At 43.3% G+C, this 24,422-nt stretch overlaps 1 protein-coding gene across 1 annotated transcript; it reads right to left on the bottom strand.

Annotated features, from left to right (window-relative positions):
* Positions 1-14,765: 14,765 nt before the first annotated feature.
* Positions 14,766-17,238, bottom strand: LOC126212737 (ankyrin repeat domain-containing protein 65-like). Its single transcript, XM_049940147.1, has 3 exons — positions 17,069-17,238; positions 15,808-15,969; positions 14,766-15,285 (listed from the first exon to the last, which is right to left on the bottom strand). Exons 1-3 carry the CDS (start codon positions 17,236-17,238, stop codon positions 14,766-14,768), a joined length of 852 nt encoding a protein of 283 aa, XP_049796104.1.
* Between the last annotated feature and the right edge of the window lie 7,184 nt (positions 17,239-24,422).

Below are 24,422 nucleotides of genomic sequence, written 5' to 3'. Positions count from 1 at the left end.
CAAACTGTAGAAGTGTCTGGGTTAAGTACTAAGAAGAATTTCAAGCTAGATATCGGAAGTTACTGCAACTCACTAGTATTTTACATGCCTTATTTTATTTTCGTTGCATTTCAGACTGATTGAATAATCAACTGTTTGTTTCATCACTGTATGATCAGGTTCAACTATAGACTTCCTATTCCAAAAATGAGAGAAATGAAGTTTTCCTGAAGCAAATGTGGAATATTAATCCACCAAATATTTTTCTCAAAGCTTATGATGCATTTCCTGATTTTAAATGTGCCACATAGCTGAAGGGCTATGTAAATGTAAAGCCATATAATTTCATTACCAAATCTGATTTATACCATTAATACGATTCATAGAAAAATATTACTACAAGTCAAAAGATGATGATGATGAAACAGTGTGCAACTTATAATAACTGGGAAAGAAAAGGGGGGGAGAGAGAGAGAGAGAGAGAGAGAGAGAGAGAGAGAGAGAGAGAGAGAGAGAGAGAGAGAGCTGAAAATCCCTCTGATGTTTCCTTCAGGGGACTGAAGGTTTTGTTGAATTTTATTAATAAAAATTTTTCTATGTAAATGGAAGCACTCAAGAAGAAGCTCAATAATGCAAGAAATCCTAATTTGTTCTAAAAAATTAGTGAGCTGCCAATATATGTTCTGAATAACATTACTGACTGACGTTTTGAGTACTAGACATGGAGAAAAATTTGTATGCAACTGAATAACGGGTTTAAGAACATTCTGTCTCATAGATATTTGAAATTAACTGATGACAATTTTCAGTTTTTTTAAAAGGAAATGTTAAATTACGATAGAATGGAATGATAAAGTTTACAAATAATAATTAATTTCATTCACATTGTGAATTCCATTACAATATTTACCTTATTTACTTACCCTATCTTGCTAAATTTGAAGAGAAAGTTATATTGATTACTAATGATTTTTTTATGCTTTATACATTATGGAATCTCTGGGTGATCAAGAATTCTTTCCCCGAATTATTACAAATATAAATGATTTTTTTGAACAATTCTTAGAAAATTTCTGAGGGAAAATAAATAAATGACAAAATTACCCTTCATTTCCCTATGTTTTCATTTATTTCCTTCCATTTTTCTTCACTTCTGACCAGTTCTTTATTTTTACTAACAAAATTTTTTTAAAAATGATGAAAATTCCACAAAAATAATGAAAAAATGGTAAAGGTAGATATATATTTTGTAAGTTCTGGGCTATTTTTTCTTACAAAATATCAGAAATTAAGAAAATCCTACATCATAAAAACTCATATCCACTTAAGGTTATGAATAATTTATTGAATAATATAAAAAAATTTAAAATAAATAAATAACAATAAAAATTGACAAATAAATGAAATAAAAAAGTTAATCATTATTGAAATTTCCTTCCATTTCCCTCCATTCCAAGCCATCTCCCTCCATTTCACTCTGTTTACGTATATTTTCTTACTTTTTTGAAAAAAAAGAAAATTCCTCAAAATGAATAGTTTATAGTACAATAAATATTTAGGTTCCGGTTATTTTTATCTTAAAATACAGGAGAAATCGCGAAATTCCAGAGAAATTGTGCAATTTCGATGGCTGCAGGAAGAAATGAGCCTGAACTGACGTATTTATTCTACTCTAACTAGATGTTATATCGTTACACTACTACTAATCCTTACCAGAGTTACATAATTCCACAAAATTATGAAGGGGATTTTAACGGATTCTTACGTTCCCAGGGGTTGGGCTGGCATAGTGATTCTGTACATAAGTAACACCCCTTACATTGGTGATTCACAGGGACTGTGTCGGATACCAGCTGTACTCCAGTATTGTCATCAGAACATGTTCAGGAACTAGTGGGGACTGCAGCAAGATTCTGGACTACTTTGTTAGACATCAATTACTAGACGCCACAATCTGATGCTGGTGATTCCAGAGTTGCTTGTGTTGAAATCCTATGCATAAGAATGATATGGACGAACACTGCGATAATATTTTATTCTTTTAGGCATCAGTATTTATCACGTTCATTGGTGGTCAGATTAACTTGTACGCTGAGCGGTTCTAGGCGCTTCAGTCCGGAACTGCGCTTCTGCTATGGATGCAGGTTCGAATCCTGCCTCGGGCATGGATGTTTGTGATGTCCTTAGGTTAGTTAGGTTTAATTAGTTCTAAGTTCTAGGGGACTAATGACCTCAGCAGTTGAGTCCCATAGTGCTCAGAGCCATTTGAACCATTAAGTCCCATAGTGCTTAAGAGCCATTTGAACCATTTTTTAACTTTTACATCTTATGAAATCCCTAGGTATTACAATTACAAACAGCTTAAATTGGAAAGAACACATAGAAAATGTTGTGGGGAAGGCTAACCAAAGGCTGCGTTTTATTGGCAGGACACTTAGAAAATGTAACAGACCTGCTAAGGAGACTGCCTACACTACACTTGTTCAAAGTGAATACTGCTGTGCGGTGTGGGATCCTTACCAGGTAGGACTGACGGAGTACATTGAAAAAGTTCAAAGAAAGGCAGCCCGTTTTGTATTATCACGAAATATGGGAGAGGGTGTCACAGAAATGATACGGAATTTGGGCTGGAAATCATTAGAAAAAAGGCGTTTTTCGTTGCTACGGAATCTCCTCACGAAATTCCAATCACCAACTGTCTCCTCCAAATGCGAAAATATTTTGTTGACACCGACCTACAGAGGGCAGAACGATCACCACAATAAAATAAGGGAAATCAGAGCTCGTACGGAAATATATAGGTGTTCATTCTTTCCGCATGCTATACGTGATTGGAATAATAGAGAATTGTGAAGGTAGTTCGATGAACCCTCTGCCAAGCACTTAAATGTGATTTGCAGAGTATCCATGTAGATGAAATGTTGGAGGAACTGGGGTGGTTCACTTTGAACAAGGGTGGCCTTTTTTTTCTAGGCATTAGTCTTGTGACCACTATGATGTGGCCCACCATGAATTGCTCTCTTGTGCCAAGCTTTTCAGCCCAGAAAAGTACTTGCAGTCTGTGTCATCAGTTATTTGCTTGGATGTATTCGAATCTGTCATCTTCAACAATTTATACCCTCTACAGTTCGCTCTAGTTATTCCCTCATGTATATGCAGGTGTTGTATCTCCTATTCCTTCTTCTAGTCAGTGTTTCTCATACATTCCTTTCCTCACCTATCCCATGGAGGACATCCTCATTTCTTACCCAATCAGTCCACTAATTTTTAATGCCCTTCTGTAGCACCAGAACATCTCACTTACTTCGGTTCTTTTCGGTTTCAGTATCCCAGTGTCCATGATTCAATATCATACAATACCGAGCTCTAAATGTATATTCTCAGAAGTTGCTTCCACAAATTAACGCCAATTTTTTATACTAGTTGACTGCCCTTGGCTGGCAATGACCTTTATGCCACTGCAGGTCTGCTTTTTATGTCCTCCTTGCTCCATCACAGATTATTTTACTGCCTAGGTAGCAGAATTACTTAACATCGTCTACTTCATTATACCCAGTTCTGATGTTCCCAAGTTTCTCACTGTTCTCGTTTGTGTTACTTCTCACTATTTTAATCTTTCTTCAATTCACTCAATATTTTGTACTAATTAGAATATTTCTTTGCTATCAGTACAGCCTGTAATTCTTCACTTTCACTGAGGATAGCAATGTCATCAGCGAATCTTATCACTGATTTACTTTCACCTTTAATTTTAAACCTACTCTTGAACCTTTCTTTTATTTCCATCGTTGCTTCTTTGAAGCATAGATTGAACAAAAGGGGCCGCAGACTACATCTGTGTGTTACACCATTTGTAATCTGAGCACTTAATTCTTCGTTTTCCACTCTGTGTTCCCTCTTGGTTCTTGAACATATTGTGTATTATCCATGTTTCCCTAAAGCTTACGCATATTTTGTCAGAATTTCGAACATCTTGAACCGTCTTATTTTGTCAAATGCTTTTTCTGAGTTGGCAAATCCAATAAACACATCTTGATTTTTCTTCGGTCATGGTTAAATCATCAATCATTACATCAGAAACGTCTCTCCCCATGCCTTTATCCTTCCTAAAGCCAAAAACATTGTCACCTAAAATGTCCTAAATTTCCTATTCTGTGTATTATTCTTGTCATCAACTCAAATTATGAGTTGTTAAGCTGACTGTGGATAATTCTCGTACATATTAGCTCTTGCTATTTTCAGAATTGTGTGGATGATATTTTTCTGAAAGTCTGATGGTATATCACCAATCTCTACATTCTACATGCCATAGCGAGTAGTAGTTTGGTTTCCACTTCCCCCAACGAACTTAGAAATTCCGACTTGATGTTAACTAACCCTTCTACCTTATTTGGTCTTAAGTTATCACAAGCTTTTTTAAATTGTGACTAACACTGGCTCTCTCTCTTCCCTTTCGACTCCTGTTACTTCTTCTATCACATCATCAGGCAAGTACTCCATCTCAATTATCTACTCTTTCCACCTATCTACTGTCAGGTTGTGTTGAGGTTTAGTTTGAACAGTGATTCTCACTGCGTTTTCATATGGTGTGAACTAGGAACCAGATACCAACCCCTTGATGTTCTTGAAAGGGTCATGGTTTGATGGTGGGATTATGTTTGGTGCACGTGCACCCCAGCATGTCTTTCACAGAGGAACTGTAACAGGTCAGGTGTATCAGGATGTCATTTTGCACCAGTTTGCCTGCCTTTCGGGTGCAGTGTGTCCTACATTCTTCCTGATGATAATACACGGCTCCACCGAGCTGCCATCGTGGAATAGTACCTTGAAACAGAAGATATCAGGTGAATGGAGTGGCCTGCCTGTTCTCCAGACCTAAACCCTACAGAGCATGTCTGGAGTGCTCTCAGTCGACGTATCATTGCACGTCTTCAAACCCCTATGACACTTTAGCAGCTCAGACAGGCACTGGTGCAAGAATGGGAGGCTATACCCCAGCAGCTGCTCGACTACCTGATCCAGAGTATGCCACCTCGTTGTGGGGCCTGTGTAAGTGTGCATGGTGATCATATCCCATATTGATGTTGGGGTACATGCACAGGAAACAGTGGCGTTTTGTAAGCAGCTTCCACTTTTGTAAAATTTGAACAGCTTTCACTTAGTTATATTCAGCAGAAATCCAACCTGCATTTGGGTTGGACCACCTCAACTCTTATGCAGAAAGGTGTGCAGTATACTGCTGCATCAATTTTCAATAAGCTACGACAAGAATTCAAAAATCTCGGCAATAATCCACGCACTTTCAAATCGAAACTGAAGAATGTCCCCATGTGCCACTTCTATTGTAGAGTTCCTTGAAAAATTAAGTTGATTCTTATGTTAAATTGTTGACTGCTTTTACTGAAATTTATAGCTTGTCTTTTTTTGGGTTCATGAACATTAGTTTTATCTGTTATCACTTTTATGTTGTAATTTCCATGTACAGACACATTCCATGACCCTGGGAGATTTGCTTCTGAATGGCGGTGGCAATAATAAAGCAAAGGTGAAGCGAGAACGGAAAATGTAGACTGCAGCAGCTCGCAGCCCTGTGTTCAGCAACATGGTTTGACTGATCACCATCCTAGATGAGCAGCATGACTCCCAGATATGGAATGCTGTCCTCAGGGAAGATCAAAGCAGACCGGAAGGAAATGCAAGAGTTCAAATCGATCACAAGGACACAATTTTGTTTCCTGGAGGAGGAAAACAAGGGGACGCTGTTATTCCAAGAGCAGCTGTAATTCCCCCTCATAGGAATGAATGCCACGAACATTCTGATGGAGGAGAGTCATGATGGGGATAGGGGAGGAGGGGAAAAAATGAAAGATTGTTGCCTCAGCAGCTGCAGAGTGCCTACCTTCAAAGTCTCCCTGCTACAGGTACAGGGGCTGGAGGATTTTATTCCATGAGATCTAGAGAGGTGTTAGCAGTCTCACAGGGTCAGCCTGCAGAATCCAGGGCAGAAAAACTGTTGGCAGTGTGCACTGGCGAAATGGACATTTGCTGGGTGAGTTTATCACACAGAAAAGGATCTCCAAGTCAGCAAAGTAGAAGACCATTTGTCTTTGTTTGATTTTTTTGAGCCTTTGCGGTTGGCAGATGAGGACTCAGACTTCTGTCCTTTACGGCCTGCTGGTTGTGTAGCAGATGATTTTCCCTCCTGTGGTGAAGGTTTGGTGGCTTGTTTCGCAGCTGGAGGAGGAGATGGGAATGCTACTATGACACTGGGCGATTTGCAACTGTAGTGCTGAATTTGAGGTCACAAGTCTGCGTGGCCATGCCCTTTGTGGAGCAAGGCATATCAAGAATGGTGAATGCCAGATGGTAAAATGCAAGGTTTTCGACTAGCCAGCAAGTTGCGAGTGACAGGGCAAAGCAGTTTTTCCTTCGCCCAGTTCTACTGGATGGCACACTCATCGAGATACATGGGACATTCTTAGGATGAGGCTGCATGGTCACTATTGCAATTCATACAGTGGGGAGAAAGAGGCAGGCAATTGCCCTTATGAGCATCCCTACAAAATGTACACATTTGGCCATGTCTCAATAGGAATTCAAATGTGGCTGTAGTGTTGACACTGGTAACAGACCATCAGGTCTGGAACAATCTGACTGATGACTTCATAGTGTGCTCTGATCATTGACGGAAGTAATACTCTGTCAAGTGTGAGGAAGGGTGGGTGTATGTGTGTGTGTGGAGCGCAGGGGGCACTAAGGCTACATCGACCTTTTTCATCACCCAATGGACTGGAGTGATGCCCCGATCAGGGAGGAAAGTTTGGATTTACCCCTGTCAGTCCATCAAGTAGCGTAATGTAAATAACAGTATGTGAAGACTTCAGCATTTGATGGACCTTGACATAAACAGGATAGCCATGGAGGAGCAAAGCTATAAGTAGTTGTTGGGCTTGAAAATCGCAATTGGTCTCTAAAATCCAAGTTTCATTTCTTAAATGAGAGCACTATTTCCCAGGGCCTGTAATTGCATCAACACCTCTCTAAATAATAAACAGATTAACTGTACCAAAGGACTGACTGTATTCAGTGCATAATACATGATGAACTAACCTGCAGCTTGGAGATTCTTGGAATCTTTAGCCTCACTCAGTTTGCATTTAGTAGACATACCCTGGGATGGTGACTGACTCGTGAGAAAATCCTCCATGATTGCCAGTGTCTCTGATGGTGTGCTCCTTCCACCTGGGAGCCCCCTCAGAGTGGGGGGCCTCACCCCCATTAAGTGATTGTTCACACCTCAGGTCACACCTCCCAGACTTCTAACAGAGGGACCAATTGGCAATATGGTAAGGTCACAGCTCAGCAATCACCCCTCCCTGGGCCTGAGCTGTACAAGTGTGTACACAGGAAACCTACCTGTCGACCCTGGGCTGGGAATTATGAATTACCCAGTCACCTGTCATGCATCAGATGCATGGGCCAGCCTTCAGGAGCATACAGGTAGGAAGAAGAAACAAGAAGCAATGAAGTGTGCCGGTACACAGTTTTAATCTGCCAAGAAGTTTCATCAGTGCACACTCCGCTGCAGAGTGAAAATTTCGTTCTAGAAACATCTGCCAGGCTGTGCCTAAGCCATGTCTCCACAATATCCTTTCTCCCAGGAGTGCTAGTTCTGCAAAGGTTTGCAGGAGAGCTTCTGTGAAATTTGGAAGGTAGGAAGACGAGGTACTGGCGGAATTAAGGCTGCGAGGACGGGGCGTGCATCGTGGTGGGTAGCTCAGTTGGTAAAGTATTTGCCCGCAAAAGGCAATGGTCCCGAGTTCGAGTCTCGGCCCGGCACACAGTTTTAATCTGCCAGGAAGTTTCGTATCAGCTCACACTCCGCTGTAGAGTGAAAATTTCATTCTAGAAACATCCCCTTTCTTCCTCAGATCGCTGAAAAATATTTACTACAGCACACAGTTCCATCCCTCCACTTGTTCTCGCATTATTTTTTCAACAGTTCAGCTTATGGGCTTCTACTCTTTCTCTATCCACGCCAGCACATGTGCATCCTTGACAATATTTCGTCAAAATCTCAAGACCCAGGACTTTTCCTGTGTCAGCACTTGTTGCTGTTTCAACTTCATTCTTAGATTTGTGTCCTCGTCTATGCCAGGAACCATCAAATGCAATACTGATATCAGTGCAACCATCATTTGCTTCCACTGCTTCTTCTGTTGCAGATATCATGTAATCTGTAGCCACTTCGTTTACACAATCACCAATGACATTTGTGTAGTGTTTGTAGTGTTCATACTCTGTAGGACGGCCTGGTAAATTCATGATGCTGCACAACATTTTCCCAGCTGTCCGACCCTTCCCAATGCACCTCAGTCCATATACTAATCTTACGTTATTAGTATACAGGGTGGTCCATTGATCGTGACTGGCCAAATCTCTCACGACATTAGCGTCAAATGAAAAAACTACAAAGAACGAAACGTGTCTAGCTTGAAGGAGGGAACCAGATGGCGCTATGGTTGGCCCACTAGATGGTGCTGCCATAGGTCAAACATATTTCAACTGCTTTTTTTAAAATAGGAACCCCCATTTTTTATTACATAGTCGTGTAGTGCGTAAAGAAATATGAATGTTTTAGTTGGACCACTTTTTTCGCTTTATGACAGATAGCGCTGTGAAAGTCACAAACACGTAAGTACATGGTATCACGTAACATTCCGTCAGTGCGGACGGCATTTGCTTCATGATACATTACCAGTGTTACAATGGACTGTTTACCAATTGCGGAAAAGGTCGATATCGTGTTGATGTATGGCTATTGTGATCAAAATGCCCAACGGGAGACATCTGGAATTGAGTTCTTCGTTGTTGTAGTACATCCGACGACCGCTGGATGGTGTTCCTGCCTCCTCTAAGCGCTATGTGACTCAAAAAAGGCGCCAAAACAATCCCCATGTATTTGTTCTTGCAGTGTGCTTCTGTAGTTCTCTTTATCGCAAATGTTTGTTGTACAATAGAGAACAGTTTGAAGAGGAAATTCTGAGGCTGTTCGAAAAATCTGGATCTGATGTTGACAATGATGGGTTTGGAACTACAATTAGTTTTTCTGAAATAGATGGTACTTATGTCAGACTATGTGTTTAGGGATCGCAATTATATTCTCGGCAGTTTCACAGATTCATTTATTTTGATGGTAACAATGTGTGTTCCAAAAATGAAAATGGGCTATCAGACGTATTACAACATTCAATGAAGCAGAGGCAGAATACAACAGAAGTAGTCCCAAAGCAATGTTGTTCACTGGGTAAATGACGATGTTCAACATCAATTACTGCTGTTTGAAGGTGCAAGTAATGTCTTGGCACGTTTTAACGCGAAAAGCACTGAATTTGGTTGTCGGAGCGTCTTTATTGACGCTAATGTCATGAAAAAACAAAGACAAAAACGAACTGCTACACTGCTGCAACAATTTCCAAATTGCGGAGGCAACATAACTTCCAGGACCATTTGGGCTGCTGTGACACTACATGAGACGTATCAGTTTTTTTCCATAATTATTCACATGTGCCTTGTACAGAAACCCAATGTTATGGACTATTGGAGCAATGTGCTAATACTAGATTCCTTTTTTCTGCAAAACTCATGAAGAGACAGATTTCGGTCAATTCACTTTGCGCTTCACTTGAATAACAATGATAATTACATAGGAAGGGATCAATCAAACCATGATCCTATACACAAAGTCTAACCTTTTTTTGCTAACTTTGAACTGGAAAGCAAGAACGGGTTTCATCCTGGCGAAAATCTCACAGTTGATGAAGGTTTATGTCCATTCATAGGGAGAATTCGATTTCGAGCATATATCAAGAATTAACCGAGCAGGTATGCTATAAAATTTTTCATTATAAGTGATTCAGCAACAGGATATGTTTTGAACTGTGAAGTGTACACTGGTGTAGATGAAAAAGACAACAGTGCAGATTCAGTGGTGCTACATTTGTGCAACAATTACCGGTATCTACATAAGTGTCATACACTGTACATGGACCGGTTTTATACTCCTGTAAAATTATTTGAAAGATTGTTTGATGAGGGCACATCTGCTGTTGGCGCAGTAATGAGAAACAGAAGAGGCCAACCACAGGAATTCAAACAGAATAAGCTAAGAAGAGATGAAATAGTATTCAAAAGAAAGAATTCACTGGAAAGAGACTACGGATGTGTTTGCCCTTTCTACTAAACATAGAAAGACAAGTAGTGTTAGAAAGACAAAATCCAAGGCTGGAATGGTAGAAAAATTGAAGCCTGATACTTTATTACAATAGAAATATAACTGGTGTTGATCATGGAGATCAGCTAGTGACCTATTATTTTCAATGACAAACAATGAAATGGCGGAAAAAGGTATTTTTTTCCATGTATGTATGTATGTATGATGTGTGTGGTCAATTCTTACATTCTGTACAATAAACTTCAGCCTGTCTCTCAAAACAAACCAGCTTCTTTACTTTTATGGTGAACCTGGGAAAACAAATAGCCTGTTTGCTGCTGAACCCTGCTTTTCATCTTCGTTGAAAGCTTCATGGCTAACAGCAAGGCATTTCCCCACTCACATCCAATCAACAACAAGCAAGAAGTATGCATCAAGATACTGCATTGTTTGCTGTGTGAAGGGCACACGCAGTACTGACAAGTGAGAAGGGAGACCAGATGGTGGTGTGAAGAATGTAATGCAGGATTGTATCTACTTGACTGTTTCAAGCAGTATCTTAAAAAGACAAATTTTGCTCAATGAAAATGTTGTATACATTCAAGGAACTAGTTTTGTACATTTTATAATAAATTCTGATTTATTGCAATTACGAACTTTTTTCTACCTCTCAATCTTCTAATTTTCAAAATATAATGATTCTGTAAGTATGTGATATCTTTCAAAAAACTTTAAACAAATGGTGAGATATAGGATGATAATACAAACATCAGTTAAAAGATTTCCCGACAAATAATGGCTGGTTGCGACAAATAATGGTCGGTTGAGACAAATAAAATAACTCCAACTGTAGAAACAGGGCAGAATGATAAACATGGGACAGCAAGCCGACTGCAAATAAAAGTCACTACACTCAGTGTTGTGTGGAATAAAGGTTTGGCAACTCTCCAGAACAACTGCAGCTGCAGACAGTGTGGCATTGGCAGAAAGTGGTCCAGGCCTGCTATGTGGGCTTCCCCCTACCACATCCACAGTGAAACTAAACCGAACTCCTTCCGAACAGGCCATGAAGGCCCAATGATACTGACCAGCCGCAGTGTCATCCTCAGCCCATAGGCGTCCCTCGATGCAAGATCTGGAGGGGCATGTAGTCAGCACACCGCTCTCCCGGCCGTATGGCAGTTTCCGAGACCGGAGCCGCTACTTCTCAATCAAGTAGCTACTCAGTTTGCCTCACAAGGGCCGAGTGCACTGAGTTTGCGAACAGTGCTCGGCACACTGGATGGTCACCCATCCGAGTGCTAGCCCAGCCCGACAGCACTTACCTTTGACGATCTGACGGGAACCGGTATTACCACTGCAGCAAGGCTGTTAGTACATCCACAATAGCTTATGTTTTATGAACATTAAGAAAAAATTACTGCATGTTAACATTCAATGAAAATCAGAGAAACTAATTTCCATCGATGTAGATATCATTTTGATTACTTATCGTAACAGTAAGTCACTTGTTTGACACCTATTGTCAATTATTTGATTTATGGTCCAAAAGTAGGGAATTCTACTTGTACTTTCATGATTCTTGCAAGGTAAACTCCCTATTGCATCCCCCTCAAATTAAGTGGTAAGGTGGCCCAGTGCTCATCAAAACTGAACATAGATCAACCATGAAAACAGGAAGATGGCACATTGAATGGTGAAAAACTCAAAATGGAAACAGTGAATGATCCCAGGCGAACAAGTGCAACATCTAGGGAAGTTTGAGACCTACAGTGTTGGGGTTAAGTGGTCATGTTGTTGGACTGCCAAGCAGATGAGATGGGCTCAAAACTTTCTCATGCATTTTTTGACAACATCGTTAACTGTCTGTCCAGTAATTGAAATGTTTGGCCTCTTCTGTAGTCTTAGCAGTTGTCATACTTTACATTGGTTATATAGAATATCAGTCATGTGGTAAGAATACATTCCATTGCAAGTTCATGAGATCAATAGTTACAGCAGGCGAGATACCACATATACATCTCACAGAAGTGAAAACAACAGCCAAAGGGTGTAAACCATGTTACAACAATGGAACTCAAAAGTCACAACTTCCAAAAATAAAATGCAACTTGAAAAATGTTAAAACTGATTTTGACAGAGTTTCACAGAAACTGTGTGTTTGTGAAACTATTGTGTTCACTTGTTGCAGCTTATGTCAAACTATTAGGTTTTCATCATTTCCTTGAGAGTGATCACATTTGCATTCAAATGAACACCAAAGTCAGGCAATCTCACTCATTCACCAGGTGTGCAAATTAGGTGCACAAGTAAGATTTGTATCATATGATACACCTACTGTCACTAAAGCCTCGTATGACTTAGAAGTGTTTTCCTTTGGAGGATGTAATTGACTTGTCACCTTGTTACAAAACTTTGCAGTTCCTATTCGAGAGCCACTTCCTTTTGGTTAATAATACAGTAGTGCAGAATCAACTTTCAGTAGAGATCCCTTCATTACACCTCACTGTAGAAATGGACGTTACAACACAACACAGGCACAAAGTTGATTACTGTGAATAGTTGGAAAAAAATGGAATGAAAAAACTGAACATGACTCACCCACTTTATAGTCCAGCACTGTGACCCCTTAACGACAACCCTGTGGCTTTTCCACATTGTTCTATGTTGCATTTGCGCATGAACCATACTCCATTTCTATTTTGCTTCTTTTAATAATTCAATACACCTTCCTGTTTTCATGCTTAATTTGTGCTCAGTTTTTAATGAGCTGTCAACTGGGCCCTCTTACCACTAAATTTGAGGGTAAAATGGGAACTTTTCCTTGTTAGTACCACCTCACCCGCACAACACTGACTGATGTATCAATTTTATGTGCAGCTTTGTGAAATATTTTGTTCTCTTAGTTAATATCTCCTGCCTCAAAAGCAGCTTCAATTTTTTTTTGACAGTATACATGACAATTTACAAGCTTAGAAATTTTATTATTTGCATGTGCTATCTTCCGTTTGTGGCTGTTGCTGAATATGCCCACTTGTTGAACTGTTTTACAGTAAAGAAAATCGAACTCTGGCACATATAACATTATAGAATGCTTGACTATCCCAAAATTCAACAAAATATTGCAAGTTTTGCACAGTGTTATGTTACATTCATGTTGTATCACTGAAAATTGATGCTGTATTTTTCCTCCTCTACTTTACGAAATAGGTAAGTTCCTTCTATCTGCATAGTAGCCTCATACAGTATTACAATGTCCATTGGTTGTTTTTCTGAGTGGTGGAATATTTGCATGTGGTGTGACATCTAGTTTTGTGGCCTGATTGCAGAAATTTTTAAGACTCACCCATCAATTTTCCAGTTTGTCTGGCCTGTAGTTGGGCAGACTGCCTGGTGGGGGTAGTCGTGGCATTATCAGCAGTAGCACCTGTCCATCTGGAGTTGCTACATGCCAGGCTGCAGGGTGGCTGCTGCAGGTTCTCTGTTGATGCTGGACTGAGCAAAATGTGCTGAAGGTAGGGGGAATCTTGAAAGCATGATAATTTGCTGTAGCTTCTATACTGTGAGAGTGAAGGTCTGTGTTAGCTGACAGATGTATTTATATTTAACTGCGGCATTACAGCTGTGCAGGATGGGAATGTTGATGCAGTTCTTTGATTCTCTTTAAGTGTAAAATGATAATAGGATTGCAGATGACAGGTGTATCATGCAGTGTGGTGTGAATATTGATAGATATGGCATGAATATTCCTAGTAATGTCACACTGTAACATGCCCATAGCTAAATTTAGGTTACAGTTCTTTTAACAAGATATGCACACATGCTTTCTGGGTCTACATGCCTCGTTACTAAATGCACTGATGATAGCTATACCACAGCAGTAATCTAGATAGATATGCCGTAACTGACATGTGCAACATACTGATGTGTTCATCACTGATTATCACAATGTCAATAAACATATATGGCATCATCTATACTGCAGACAAAGAAGCAAACACTGCCCAAGATAAGAGCTGACACTACATTGTAACTATGCAACTTCTGTGGCAGGACCTGGGTGCATTGCAGTTTACACAAGTTTACCATAGCACCATACATGTCCCTACTAAGTACATTTGAATAATGAAATAATGTAGAAGACTGTTTCACAGAGCTTATGGGGTGCCGATGGGTGGCATCTTTGACAATCACAGATACTTCGCCATTTGTAACTTTAAAATCATCGAGTGTTCTCCTCTCAGACTATCAGGAGTTGTGTAAGAGAGCATTTGGAAGCACTGCCTTAAATTGTATAAACACTATATGACAAGAAAAATCAAATTTTCCTATGATAACTGGTTCAAGATTTTTAAAGGTTGCTACAGAAAAGCATTTAGGGTTCTGTCTTCAAAAGATAAGTTACTTACATGAGTTTACTGGTGTCTCCTCTTGATACTGTTGCTTTACTAAATGACACATGCACTATGTAATTACAGGTGCAAAGGAACAATTTGAAGGATGAGTTTTTTTATCATTTATTTTGAAACTACGGAGAAGTGATATTGTGGAAGTTTGTTTTACACCACATACACTACGAAAACTGCAAACTTGATTGTAGCAAGTCAACCACCTGATGGTGATTTTCCTGTATGGCAAAATCCAGAGCTGTTGTTCCAGCGTTATTTCTGGCTGCCTTGTCCGCTCCTGCCTCGAGCAGCATGGACACAACTGTGGCATTGCCTGCAACTGCTGCCCAGTGCAGTGGAGTCCTCCCACAGGTATCTACGACATCCGGGTAGTTACAGTCAAGGGGAGGGTCTGATGCCACCAGCAGCAGCCACACCACATACTCATGACCCCATATTGCTGCCATGTGGAGAGGCGTAAGCTGCTCGAAGTACTCCGCAGCCCCCACGTCTGCCCCAGCTCGCAGCAACCATCTCACCACCTCCACGTGCCCTCTGGCTGCTGCCCGGTGCAGAGCAGTCCACCCAAAGTGGTCTCTCACTCCCACATCAGCACCTGCCATCAGCAATGCCCGCAGCTCCTCCACTGCCCCCTTCTGAGCTGCCCAGAGTAGCAACTTGTCTCGCTCCTCTCCACAGAAGCTCCTGCACATAAGATCAAGATGACATTTTTCACTATAAGCACACACACCAAATGATGAAAATTATCAGAGAATCCTCTTTCCAGAGACAAATTACAAATCTAGAAATGTTCCTTCTGTGATACAAAACAGCTTCAAAGTCAATGCGTAAGCCACAGATGTAAAGCAGAATTCCCTGAGCATACTGTAGACATCTGTACTGTATCATACTCACAAGACTGGCAAGATTTTCTGCTTAAAAAGTAGGGGCCTTAACCATTATGCCACCTAAGCTGATGTTTTCACCCTTGATTTCCAAACATTAATACCAGACTGTTTCATATAAACCCTTTGTGGTAAGATAAGCCACAGTCCTCCACAGACTATTCTCCCAAAGTTGCTACTTCCACTTATCCTGTGGGATAATCTCTGATATTAGTGTTTGGAACTCAAAGGTGATCCATGTGCCCCCTAATGTCAAAACCTGTAAATGAAGAACCCTTCCTTAGAACCATAACCTCTGTTTTATCAAAAAAACGCGACATACCACACAGCTTCTGACCATACAACTTGATTAACACCTCCATAAATGACGGAACTTACTGTCTGACACAAGTTGGATGGCAGCAGGCAGCCATGAGCAGTGCAGCTCTGACAGATGGGCAGCTGAAGTTGGTGTGGGTCTAACTGCCGGCAGCGAGATGGAGTGCTGTACACAGAGATTCCACAAGTGAGTATTTACATGAGGACCAGAACTCATACTGCATACAAGAATAGCCCGTCAGTTAATATGAAGACTTACCAGAGAGCTAATCAGTTCCTATACTATTCTTACCACATTCTCTGTAGGCATAACAAGCATGCAGTACAACAAACTGTTGGAAATGAAGCACAAAGTAAAGGCAAATGCAAGGGCCAACAATGTTTCTGGGTTGACATAATACTAGTGATCACTTCAAATATGATTCCACAGCAATAGTTACACAGAGGTTAGAATAGCACTTATCAGGTTGTCTCAGACCTTTAAACCATACACTTATCAGAAAGTCTTAAAAATCATTTGTAGCTGCTATAGTAAAACTGGCCTGACAGGTTTTGAACTTAGCAGGGGAGGTAATTCAGAGATGGTAGTACTGCAGTAAACTGGCAATTGGTAACAGGATGGAACTAAGGCAGTGGGTGAAAATATTACCACAGATGATTTAAATATCATGCAATAAACAAACTTGACACATTGAAAAATGAGCACTGTTAGCAGGCAACCATTAAAAACATAAAACTTGGAATTTGGGTTATCAACATACTGTAGAAATGAGATTAAGGATTTCATGCACATGCAGCAAATGTGAAGGAAAATTTGTCATAAACTGATTATGATGATGGTCGGAAACTACAAAAAGGATTCTGTACAAATTATCAATAGCATTTTCAAAATATACTTCTAAACAAAGCAGATAATGTAGGAGTATTTGAATGTTATTTTTCAGTAACAGAATTTTTTAAAAGAATAGCTTTCTTTTTCAAACATTAATTTTCATATAAAATTACTCTGAACAAAAGAGTTTCAGAGTTTACTCTACAGACAAAAAAAAGTCTGCACAGTGCAGGCAATATCTCAAAGAGAATGTCAACAGTTGGATGAGTAGACAGTTTCATACAGCATACGCATTTAAAAATATCAGAATTAAAGGGACTGAGCACACGTATCTGATACAGTGTAGTAAAGGATAGTTCAATCTTAACATCTTGTCATCAGTATTGTGTGTTACAGATGTATCAGTGATTGAAGCAGGAGTACAGAAGGTCACCTGCTATTGGTGCCGTTGACACCCTGGTCTTTGGTAGCATCACAGACAACTTCAGGCAAGGTACCAGGCCAAAGATTTGGTGCCTGCTCCTCCAGGATGCAGTACAGTGTGTTAACCAGTACATATTGTTCTGTGCTTTGTAGACAGGAGTATACTGTAGTGTAGCACATGTTCTGGGCCACTGCTGAACATAGCAAGAAGGAAATGTGAAGGTGAGGGTAACCTTTATGTGCGACCACTGGAAGCTGTTGAGTCACTGTATGGACTGGATTGTGGTCATGTGGGGTAGGTATGAGGTGTACTTATATAGGAACTGTAAATGTTCCTAATCACACAGAAGGTTTTGATCAACTGCTTTGACATTCTGACACAATGTCACATTGGAACTGTGTTTTTATATACCTGTTTTTTATGCAGGTAATATGCAATTTTTTATAAAAGCAATAAGGAATGATGCAACAAAAATCACACGCACATGCACAGGAGGGGTACCTAGGAACACACTTATCAGAATGCAACATTTTGTGAATCTCAAAGCAGCTAGTCAGGAACTTTCATAGATACACCATTTTGAACAAACATTAGAATTTTTATTTATATAGATTCTTAAGCCGAATAAAGGTCTCGTTATGCAATCTTCCTATAGACCCATAGCATTATCTTCACTCTTAAAAGAGTGGTTCAAATGGTGGATAGAGAAACATCATATTGTTCTGAAGATGCAGTTCGGATTCCCCAAGGGAAAACTGTTCTTGACAGCAGAGGGACTTTGATACATGATGTTCAACAGACCTTTATGATTAAATGTTTATATTCAGTATTGTGTTTTTTTTTGTGTGTGGTTTTAGGGCGCACAACTTCAATGGTCATTAGCGCCCAGACTACATTAGGCATGAACCGCGAGTCAAGTTTAAAACAGCAACGAAACGGAAATCACGATAAAAGACAGACTGACAGGCATAGGATTAAAAAAAAGGAAAACAGTATAATCAAATGTCCTTTGAGAGGGTTGTCAAATTGATAAAATGAAGAACGCGAGCAGCTGCTCGTGGGTCATCCGCTAAAATGGCTTCTAGAGTACATGGCAGGCCAAGATCAAGACGCAGGGTGTTAAAATCCGGACAGGGTGTTAAAATCCGGACAGGACGTTAAAATGTGGCGGACCGTCAGCAATTGCCTACATGGGCAGAACGGCGCCGGCGCAGCCGTCAGCAGATGGCGATGGCTGAACCGGCAGTGCCCAATTCGTAACAAGGCCAAAACGACCTCCTCCCGCCGAGAAGGGCGGGAGGAGGACGTCCAAGCCGCGGGAAGAGGTCAAGGCCCGAAGCTTGTTGTCTGTAAGCGCAGCCCAATCGGCATGCCACAGTGATAAAATGCGCCGACAAATTACCCTGCTACAATCCGACGAAGGGACACAACAAGAAGCTGTCCGAGGCTGGAGGACCGCAGCCTTGGCCGCGGCATCTGCAGCTTCGTTCCCAGGGATACCGACATGGCCAGGAACCCACATAAAGCTAACCGGAGAACCGACGTCCACCAGCTGCTGAAGAGAGCGTTGGATCTGGTGTACGAAAGGGTGAACCGGGTACGGATCACAGAGGTTCCGGATAGCGCTCCGGGAATCAGAGCAGATGACATATGCAGAATGTCGGTGGCGGCAGATGTAAAGGACAGCCTGGTAGAGAGCAAAGAGCTCAGCTGTGAAGACCGAACAATGGCCATGGAGCCGATATTTGAAACTTTGTGCCCCGACAATAAAAGAACACCCGACCCCGTCATTGGTCTTAGAGCCATCTGTATAAATGAAGGTCATATTAATGAACTTCAAACGAAGTTAGACAAAACGGGAGTAGTAGACTGAACCGGGGGTAACCTCCTTCGGGAGCGAGCAGAGGTCAAGGTGGACGCGAACCTGAGCCTGGAGCCAAGGTGGCGTGTGGCTCTCGCCCACTCGAAAGGTTGCAGGGAGTGAAAAATTAAGGTGTTGAAGGAGGCGACGAAAGAGAACTCCAAGGGGTAGCAGGGCAGAGACATACAACCCGTATTGACTGTCGAGAGAGTCATCAAAAAAGGAACGATAAGACGGGTGGTCGGGCATTGCCAGTAGCCGACAGGCATACCGACGAAGCAGTATATCGCGCCGGTAGGTGAGTGGCAACTCACCAGCGTCAGCATGAAGACTCTCGACGGGACTAGTATAAAATGCTCCAATCGCAAGTCGTAAACCCCGATGTTGTATGGAGTTGAGGTGGCGTAAGATGGATGGCCGTGCAGGGGAGTATACGAAGCTCCCATAATCCAGCTTGGAGCTGACGATCGACCGATCTAGGCGAAGTAGGACGGTTCGACCCGCTCCCCACGACATGCCACTAAGAACACGGAGGACATTTAGAGAACGGGTACAACGGGCAGCCAAATATGACACATGTGGAGACCAACTAAGTTTCCTGTCAAATGTAAGACCTAAAAATTTTGTTGTCTCCACGAATGGGAGAGCAACGGGACCGAGTCGTAAGGACGGTGGGAGAAACTCTTTGTAGCGCCAGAAGTTAATACAGACGGTCTTCTCGGCAGAAAAACGGAAGCCATTGGCGACACTCCAGGAGTAAAGACGGTCAAGAGAACGCTGAAGACAGCGCTCCAGGAGACACGTACGCTGCGCGCTGCAAAATATGGTAAAATCGTCCACGAAAAGGGAGCCTGATACATCAGCTGGGAGGCAATCCATTATTGGATGGATCACTATGGCGAAGAGAGCGACGCTCAAAACTGAGCCCTGTGGCACCCCATTCTCCTGGCGAAAGGTGTCGGACAGGACAGAACCCACACGTACCCTGAACTGTCGATCCATTAAAAAGGAACGAATAAAAAGAGGGAGGCGACCGCGAAGGCCCCATGTATGCATGGTGCGGAGAATGCCCGCCCTCCAACAGGTGTCGTAAGCCTTCTCCAAATCAAAGAACACAGCCGCGGTCGGGCGCTTCCGCAAGAAGTTATTCAGAATGAAGGTCGACAAGGTAACCAGATGGTCAACAGCAGAGCGGCGCCTACGAAATCCACATTGTACATTGGTAAGTAGGCGTCGAGACTCTAGCAGCCAAACCAATCGAGAGTTAACCATTCGCTCCATTACTTTACAGACACAGCTGGTAAGCGAGATGAGTCGATAACTGGAAGGCAAGTGCTTGTCCTTCCCCGGCTTAGGAATCGGGACAACAATAGACTCGCACCAGCATGCGGGAACATGTCCCTCAATCCAGATGCGATTGTAAGTACGAAGAAGAAAACCTTTACCCGCAGGAGAAAGGTTCTTCAGCATCTGAATATGAATAGAATCAGGCCCTGGAGTGGAGGACCGTGATCGGCCAAGTGCGTTTTAGAGTTCCCGCATGGTGAATGGGGCATTATAACTTTCACGATTCGAGGAGCGGAAGTTAGGTGGCCTAGCCTCCTCTGCCTGTTTGCGGGGGAGGAAGGCAGGGTGGTAATGAGCGGAGCTCGAAACCTCTGCGAAAAAGCGGCCGAAGGCATTGGAGACAGCCTCAGGGGCCACAAGGACGTCATTCACGACCGTCAAGCCAGAAACTGGTGAGTGGACCTTAGTGCCAGATAGCCGGCGCAGGCTACCCCAGACAACAGAAGGAGTAAAACTGTTGAAGGTGCTTGTGAAAGCAGCCCAGCTGGCTTTCTTGCTTTCTTTAATAATACGACGACACTGTGCACGTAATCGTTCATAATTGATACAATTCGCCACTGTAGGGTGGCGTTTAAATGTGCGTAAAGCACGTCGACGAGCACGTAAAGCGTCTCTACATGCTGCGGTCCACCAGGGGACCGGTACGCGACGTGGAGAAGAAGTAGGGTGAGGGATGGAATATTCAGCAGCAGTGAGAATGACTTCCGTGAGGTGTGCGACCTGACTATCGCAGCTTCTGAAGGTTTGATCCTGAAAGGTCGCCCTGGAAGAGAAGAGCCCCCAGTCTGCTTTGGAGATGTTCCAACTATATGAGCACGGAGAGGGGGTATGCTGCAGGAGATGGATAACACACGGGAAGTGGTCGCTCGAATATGTATCAGAAAGTGCATACCACTCGAACCGGCGTGCAAGTTGGGTAGTACATATAGAGAGGTCTAAATGGGAATAGGTGTGAGATGTGTCCGAAAGAAAAGTAGGGGCGCCAGTATTGAGGCAGACAAGATTGAGCTGGTTGAAAAGGTCTGCTAACAGGGAGCCCCTCGGGCAGGATGCTGGAGAGCCCCTAAGGGGATGGTGAGCATTGAAGTCTCCAGTTAACAAAAATGGTGCATGTAGCTGAGCAATAAGTTGCATCATGTCTACCCTGGTAACGGCAGACGACGATGGAGTGTAAACGGTACAAATGGAAAAGGTAAAAGTGGGGAGAGTAACGCGGATGGCAACTGCCTGCAGGCCGGTGTGCAACGTGATGGGATCGTAGTAAATATCATCCCGGACCAGCAACATAACCCCTCCATGAGCTGGGATACCTACCACAGGGGGTAGGTCAAAACGCACAGAGGTGTAGTGTGCCAAAGCAATTTGATCGCATGGGCGTAGCTTCGTTTCCTGGAGGGCTACGACGAGCGGACGGTGCAAGCGGAGCAGCAACTTCAAGTCCTCTCCGTTGGAGCGAATGCTGCGAATATTCCAGTGAATAAGTGCCATCGTAAGAAAAAAAAAAGATGAAAGAAGGGGGTCACCTCGAAGGCCGCTGAGCGCCTGGCTTCGAGCGAGCACTGCCGCCGCTATCAGTAGGCGGACAGTCATCGTCCATTGGGTCTATAGGTTCATTGGCCATCTTGGGAAGATGGCCGGGAGGGGGAGCTTCCTCCGCCTGTGAACGGCCAGATGTTCGGCTACCAGCGGTGCGGCCAGGCGAAACGGAGGACGGCCTGGGGCGGCAACCGCTGGGTGGCGCAGGAGAAGAAATGCGCCGTGGCGGAGAAGGAGAACTGTGCTTCCTATGAGCCTTCTTGGCAGGTCGTTTGGTGGAAGTACCGGTCGAAGGCTGGGAGGTCGAGGTACGTAGGAAGTCTGCACGGGACGGTTCCTTCTTGAAGGCCCGTGCATCTGACTTCTGGATCTTCGTCTTAGCAGAAGCTGATGAAGGGGCTGGTGTCTGTGGGGTGATGGGAGGAAGAGGAGACGTCGACCGCGCGATCTTAGCACTGGCCGAACGGACGACCGTGGTGCTGAAGGTCAGATCGCATGTCCGGGTTGCCACCTCCCTGGTAGTCCGAGGAGAGGCGAGGACAGTACTGTATTTCCCCGCTGGGAGCAGCGTGGGCTTCCTACTAGCCAATAGCTTACGAGCAGCCGAGGTGGACACTTTCTCTTCGACCCGAATTTCTTGGATACAGCGTTCTTCCTTATAGACAGGACAGTCGCGGGACGATGCGGCATGGTCACCCTGACAGTTCACACAACGAGGACACGGAGGTGGACAGTCACCCTCATGGGTATCCCTGCCACAAGTGACACATTTAGCCGCATTGGAACAAGACTGTCGAGTGTGATTGAAACGCTGACACTGGTAGCAGCGCGTAGGTGTCGGGACATAGGGGCGAACAGAAATAACCTCGTAGCCCGCCTTGATGCGCGATGGCAGCTTAACACTATCAAAGGTCAAGAAAAGTGTCCGGGTCGGTACAAGGTCATTGTTGACCTTTTTCATGAACCTATGGACAGCCGTCACGCCCTGCTCAGCGAGGAAAGATTGAATCTCCTCGTCAGTCAAGCCGTCGAGGGATCCAGTATAGACCACACCACGAGACGAATTCAAAGTTCGGTGAGCCTCCACCCGGACAGGGAACGTGTACAGGAGTGTGGCCCGAAGCAGTTTTTGTGCCTGAAAGGCGCTCTCAGTTTCGAGTAATAAGGTACCGTTACGCAACCTGGTGCAAGATTTGACAGATCCGGCTATGGCATCTACGCCCTTCTGGATAACGAAAGGGTTGACAGAGGAAAAATCCTTTCCGTCCTCAGATCGAGAAACGACGAGGAACTGTGGGGCAGGCAGTAGTACTTTTGTCACTGGTAGCTGGTCAAGTTTCCGTTTTTGGGCAGAAGTCGAGAGAGATGGAGTGAAATCCATTGCGGAGGAATACCCCATGATTGCCAGCGTCTCCGATGGCGCGCTCCTTCCTTGTGGGGACCCTCTCAGAGGGCACTCCCGCCTTAGGTGAATGTTTACACCTCAGGTCACACCTCCCGAGAAACAGACGGAGGGACCAATCGGCATGGTCAGAAGGTATCAGCTCAGGCAATCACCCCTCCCCGGGCCTGGCCTTTACCAGGGGGTACGCGCGTGCCTTACATGTCTACCCAGGGCGGGGAATTACGCGTTACCCCGTCACCGGCTACGCGTGCGAACACGTGGGTCGGCCTTCAGGCACGCACAGGGAGGAAGGAAGAAGAGGAAAAAGGAGAGAGAGAGAGAGAGAGAGAGAGAGAGAGAGAGAGAGAGAGAGGACAGACTGTCTCAAACGCCGAGGCGGAGACCAGAGAAGGCAAGGAGAAGGAGGCAATGAGAAGGCAAGGAGATTTTGCAGGGGAAAGAATAAGGAAGACAGTGAGGTGGAGAAGAGCAAAGAAAGGAACCAACCAAAGGAAGGAAGAAACGAGAAGTGAAAAAGCAAAATGACCGCAAATAGAGGTCGTGGAACCGTCCGACTCCGGACGCAGGCGCTAACTACCCCCTTGAGGGGGATGGACTCCTTTTAGTCGCCTCTTACGACAGGCAGGAATACCTCGGGCCTATTCTAATCCCCGGACCCGCAGGGGGGACGGTATTGTGTGATAATAGCTGGCACTTATTACATTGTGACAATTATTACACTGGAAAGATAGTTTGTTTCTTCTGGGTCACACCTTATACTTATCTGTGGAATTAAATCTTTTCTGTGAGAAAGGAGAATCTATGTTCAGTACTACGCACTAGTCATCAGAGCTGTGGGGGATGAGATAATCTCCCTCCTGTAAAATGTATGTGTGTGATCTTAAGAAATGTTGCTCACCAAGAGTATTCACCTTACAATTCACTGATAAACTGTATTTGACAGTTAGTCCACTGACACAAAAAGAAAATATTGTAGCATGCTGACTATATCCAGGCATCTACCATTTACACGAAAATTACTGTCGGCCTGTGTAGTGTACTGCAGCATCACAAACAGTTGGCAAGCAAGGAATGTTGTCACGGCAGGTAGCTTCTTGAAACAGTGAACTGAACAGTATTGCACAGAGTACTTCAGCAAGAGGTAAGCCAGGTTTCCGAACTGATAATGGCAGTGGGATTTCAGGATATGTTAATGATACTGCGCCAATACCGAC

The sequence above is a fragment of the Schistocerca nitens genome, chromosome 11 (genome assembly GCF_023898315.1).
Source record: "Schistocerca nitens isolate TAMUIC-IGC-003100 chromosome 11, iqSchNite1.1, whole genome shotgun sequence".
NCBI classification, from domain to species: Eukaryota; Metazoa; Arthropoda; class Insecta; order Orthoptera; family Acrididae; genus Schistocerca; species Schistocerca nitens.
The sequence above is the reverse complement of the archived record's forward strand: the minus strand, read 5'-3'. Positions and strand labels throughout refer to the sequence as shown.